At 49.7% G+C, this 5,525-nt stretch overlaps 1 protein-coding gene across 1 annotated transcript; it reads left to right on the top strand.

Moving 5' to 3' along the window:
* The first annotated feature begins 656 nt into the window (after window positions 1–656).
* LOC104506185 (P2Y purinoceptor 3-like) lies at window positions 657–3,182 on the top strand. The gene is made up of 2 exons (XM_010147053.1): window positions 657–777; window positions 2,080–3,182. Exons 1-2 carry the CDS (start codon window positions 657–659, stop codon window positions 3,180–3,182), a joined length of 1,224 nt encoding a protein of 407 aa, XP_010145355.1.
* Window positions 3,183–5,525: the final 2,343 nt, after the last annotated feature.

The following is a 5,525-nucleotide window of genomic DNA, read 5'->3' as shown; positions in this document are numbered from 1 at the left end:
CCCGTTGCGTCAACCAGGGTGATTCAGCTTTAAAAAATAGCAAGTTTGGTCACTTTATTACCCTACCCTGTTCTATTTGCATGAGAAGAAATGAAAGTGACCTCTTCATGCTGAAGACTGTTGGTATGAGTACGTGTCTTTGGAAACCAACCTCCAAAGTCACGTAAATAAGTGACAGAAATGAATGACAGCAGTTGCAGTCTTGAAAACAAGACTTTCTGTCCCAATACAGAAAACATGCCTCGTATATTAACGTCGCAGCGCTGACCTCTAGCGAGAGACAACCCAGAAAACAGGAGTATTTGTTGGGATAAACCTCACTTACCTCCTCCCTACTGACCTCATCCATCAGTCCAGATCCACATCCGCTCCCTTCAGAGGGCAAGCAGCCCCCAGCAGCGCTGGGCACTGGCTCCCAGTTTACACCACGGATGCGGTATCCTCACTGCACAAAACAGGTTTTCAAAGGATCAAAATATTGAAAGACACCCAAGAAGAAGTTCGCTGCTCAAACTACATAAAGCAGATTATGAAGAAATTGGTACAATCAATCAAAGGCCAAGCAGTAAGTTACTGATTTTGAGATATTTAAGTTATTTAAATCGTTACCTAGCGAGGGCTAAAACCCTTTTGGACACTCAGGGGCTAGTGCGTGCATGGAGCGGTCTTGCACTAAGGACGATGACGGGGCAGAGGCAGCGCAGAGAGGAGCTAGCCAGGACCCCCATGGCCGGATTCTCTGCGGGACATGTGGCGAGGTAGAGTCTCGGGAGCGATGTAATGACCCCGGAGTCCACAGCTCAGAGAGGGGTGCTGCAAGGGGGGGGGTCATGGTTTTGATTTACAATAGCAGACAAACCCAAATAGGGCCCGACATGAGAGTGTAAAATGAGCATCCTAGGTAGGTAAAATCCGCGAGGCTCACCAGAACACGCACATCATCATCACTGCCAGGAGAAAACTGATCATAGATTCACAGAATCATTTAGGTTGGAAAAACCTTTTCAGCCCATCGAGTCCAACCGTTACCCCAGCACTGCCCAGCCCAGCACTGACCCATGTCCCTGAGCACCTCATCCACACAGGTCCCAAATCTCTCCTGGAATGGTGACTCCCCCCTCTCTGGGCAGCCTGTTCCAATGCTTGACACCCCTTCTGGGAAGACATTTTCCCTAATGTCCCTTCATTATGTCCCTTATTAGGTTCAATAAACCTTCCCTTCTTCAACAGTTCTGGCTTAGGTGACCACACGCAGAAGTTACCAAGCTTTCCCCTAAGTTAAGAACGAAAAGACACCCAGTCACTTCTCAATTTCATCCTTGTGCTCTTTAGAACAGGATGCCTGCTAATGACCTCATCCTGGTTCCCTCACTTTTCTAGGAGATTCTAGATGCATACTGGGTACAAACCTCAAAAAAATAAATTTAGCCTATCAAATCCTATAAATATTTTCTAAATGGGGCTAAAAGGACACCAGAAAGCAGAAAACAATCTCTTCCTCACTCCTCTGGGAAAAGGGAAGTGACATCCGTATCTTCTGGGATTGCAACAAGCACACATTTTGGGCAAACCCCTCCTCAGCCCAGCTCTGCCTCTGCCCGGGCGAGGCCGCCTGCAGCTATCCATCAACTTTGGTTTCTTGTTGCTGCTACGGGCAAGCTGTAAATTCGCCTTTCTCAACCGACCTGCATGCAAAGCCAAACTAGCAGCAGTCCCAGGCACCGCCTCCTGCAAAACGTGTGCTTACTTGAGCCTGCCCCTCAACTGCCCCCCATCAAGTAACCGAAGCGCAGAGGAATTTCAGTGTATGGCAGAGCCTGCGTCTGCAATAAACTTCATTTCACTGCCCGTGCAACAGAGTGCTGGTCCCCGAGGGCACAGCACCAAGCCCTCGCAGCCGTCGCTGCTTTAGCTGCCTTCAAGTGGAAACGGGTGACGCATGAATTCCATTGCGGCTTCATCTCTTCAGAGTTCTGTGCGTGCTTTAATTAGGATTTTACAGATTTCTTTGAGGTGGCAAGAGGCAAAGGCCAAGAGCGACGAATGACTGTCAGGTGCTCGTGTTTCTATTTCTGGCAGGGAGAGCTTTAAAGCAACGGAAAAGCAGCACACGGCGCCTAAAGCTGCAGCCAGCAATGGAGGGGCTGAAGGAAACAGAGAATGGCACCTCCGGGAAGGCTCTGTGTCCTCTCGTGGAAAGCTATAAATACATCTTGCTGCCCCTCGCTTACAGCTCCGTCTTCATACTGGGGCTGCTCCTCAACGGAGCCATGCTATGGCTCAGCTGCCGCTGCGCCAGGGACTGGACCTGCACCACCGTCTACCTGGTGAACCTGGCTTTGGCGGACCTGCTCTACCTCTTCTCTTTGCCCTTGCTCATCATCAACTACAGCCTGCGGGACACGTGGCCTTTCGGAGAGCTGCTCTGCAAACTGGTACGGTGGTTCTTTTATGCCAACCTGTACGGCAGCATCCTGCTGCTGACTTGCATCAGCGTCCATCGCTTCCTTGGTGTTTGCTACCCCATCCGCTCCCTACCCTACCGCACCCGGCGCCTGGCTGCCGTCGGCACAGCTACGTCCTGGGCTCTGGTGTTCCTCCAGCTCCTGCCCACCTTCGTCTACGCTCGCACTGGCGTTATCAATAACCACACCGTCTGCTATGACATGACGAGCCCCGAGAACCTCAGCAGCTACTACCCCTATGGCATGGCCCTAACCGCATCGGGTTTCCTCCTTCCTTTCCTCATCATCTCGGTCTGCTACTGTCTGATGATCAGAACCCTCACCCAGCGCCCTGGAGACACCAACCCCACCGGCAGTGCCGCCCGAGCCAAGTCGATCCGAACCATTCTCCTCGTCTGTGGGCTTTTTGCTGTCTGTTTATTGCCCTTTCACATCACCCGCAGCATTTACCTCTTCATCCGCGTCTACCGGGCAGCTGACTGCCAACTCCTACAGCGCTGGAGTTTGCTTTACAAGATCTGGAGGCCACTGGTGAGCCTCAACAGCTGCATCAACCCCCTCCTCTACTTTCTTTCTGGTCAAACCAACAGAGCCAGGCTCGCTTTACAGCTCAGACTGCCCAAGGCAGGTCCTTTTGCCAGGCCTGCCATGAACACAGCGGGGATGGAGGCCCCAGCAAGACTTGCCCCTCACTCAGGAAGCACATCCCTCTCCTAGCACTGCAGACTTGATCCCCTTTGTTGGGTATGAGACTTGAAGAGACATAAAACTCACCTGCATAATAAATAAAAAAGGTGTAAATACAATTCCTCCAGAGCGAAGGCAAACTGACGTGGGTGAAGGACAAAGGAAGTATTTTTATGAAGGACTGAGGGGCAACTTGCCACCATCTCCTGGGCCAGCTGTCACTAACCAAAGCTGAAATGCTTTCCGAGAAGGCACATCTACTCTTTCTAGTTGTAAAGTGGGCTGTGAAGAGAAATGGTAGTGAATAACTGAGGAAGACACCAGAGCAGAGCCAGCAGTTGTCTCCAGTCATTAGGCAGGTAAGGAATTTTTGAAATCCTGTGAGCGTATTTCAGAAAGCTACTTCAAGGAGGATTACCACCCAGCCACTCTTTCGTTGGCGGGGTCCATCACATCAGCACCTGCGCTAAATGGCAGCAACCCCTTCTCTTGCTGGCCCTTCCCCTCGCCAAGGCAGGCAGCCTGCTCGCCGCTCTAGCCACTGGCCATATCCCTCCCACAACGATCACAACCAGATTTTCACTATCAAAAAGAAACTGCATTTCAAAATTCAAAATTCCATTTTCCTCTTGATGATCAGCCTGAACCTGTGAGGTACGTGCCAGAAGTCTGAGGCACAAACACAGCAGCGAGACTTCCTAACGCAGGGCTGGAAGTAAAACGGCTGGAAATAGCCTAAGGAAGGATCTGTCCTAGCAGAAATTTACTGGTGGATAAGAGAACAAAAGCCAGACGGTTCCTATGCCACACGTCCACAAATGAGAAAGCAAAGTAAAGGGAATCAATGGGCTGAAATCCCTCAGAAAGGACAGGCTAGGGCGTTTGGAGCTGAGCTGACGTGGAAGTTTTCCATTTATGAAAGTCGGCCACAGGACTTCAGCAACATACCCAAGGGTACAGACAATTTAGGAACTGAAAATAAAGTTCAACAAGACATTAAGTTCAGTCACTGCCTGTCATGTCAGATGGGAAATGCCAACCTGGGGTACACAGCAGAATCGTTATCTCCTACCATAACATCAGAATTTTACAAGGGCCTGTAGTGACAGGACAAGGGGTAATGGGTTTAAATTGAAAGTGGGGAGGTTTAGATTAGATATCAGGAAGAAATCCTTCCTGGAGAGGGTGGGGAGGCACTGGGACAGGTTGCCCAGAGAAGCTGTGGATGCCCCATCCCTGGGAGTGTCCAAGGCCAGGCTGGATGAGGCTTGGAGCAACCTGGGCTGGTGGAAGGTGTCCCTGCCCATGGCAGGGGGGTTGGAACTGGATGATCTTTAAGGTCCCTTCCAACCCAAACCATTCTATGAATTAGAGAAGCGGGTAGCTGAAGGAGACGAAGAGCAACAGAATAATCTAACTGCATCCCTCCCCAAGAAAGAAAAATCCATCAACCCATCAGTGGGAGGAACAGGGGGAAACTTTGGATCCTCAATGATACACTTCCCCAGAAACTCTTCATCTTTCTCAGGGGAAAGCAGAAGTCATGCTTGTCTGGAAAAAAAAATAAAGCGTGTGTAAGTTAAAAACTACAAAGAGCAACAACACACCACTAAAGAGTCAGGTAAAGAAGAGTACAGGTGTCAGCATCCACTTAAAGCTTTTATTAAAAAAAGACCCAGAATTCACCACTCCACAAGGAAAAATAAACCAACTTACATCAACCACTCTCAGAGCTGAGAGTGCTGGGTTCTCAACGGGAGCGCAGAAAGCGCCGACAAAAGTCATCGCGGGTCAGCGCGCTCCTCTTCAGCGGGAAGCTTGGCATGATCTTTAAGGTCCCTTCCAACCCAAACCATTCTATGAATTAGAGAAGCGGGTAGCTGAAGGAGACGAAGAGCAACAGAATAATCTAACTGCATCCCTCCTCAAGAAAGAAAAATTCATCAACCCATCAGTGGGAGGAACAGGGGGAAACTTTGGATCCTCAATGATACACTTCCCCAGAAACTCTTCATCTTTCTCAGGGGAAAGCAGAAGTCATGCTTGTCTGGAAAAAAAAATAAAGCGTGTGTAAGTTAAAAACTACCAAGAGCAACAACACACCACACTAAAGTCAGGTAAAGAAGAGTACAGGTGTCAGCATCCACTTAAAGCTTTTATTAAAAAAAGACCCAGAATTCACCACTCCACAAGGAAAAAATAAACCAACTTACATCAACCACTCTCAGAGCTGAGAGTGCTGGGTTCTCAACGGGAGCGCAGAAAGCGCCGACAAAAGTCATCGCGGGTCAGCGCGCTCCTCTTCAGCGGGAAGCTTGGCGTGGTTCACAGCCCGCTGCTTTATCCTCCTAGATTGTCCTTCAGAATGCAGAA

This window comes from Eurypyga helias, unplaced genomic scaffold (assembly GCF_000690775.1).
Source record: "Eurypyga helias isolate BGI_N326 unplaced genomic scaffold, ASM69077v1 scaffold1542, whole genome shotgun sequence".
In the NCBI taxonomy this organism is placed as follows: Eukaryota; Metazoa; Chordata; class Aves; order Eurypygiformes; family Eurypygidae; genus Eurypyga; species Eurypyga helias.
The sequence above is the reverse complement of the archived record's forward strand: the minus strand, read 5'-3'. Positions and strand labels throughout refer to the sequence as shown.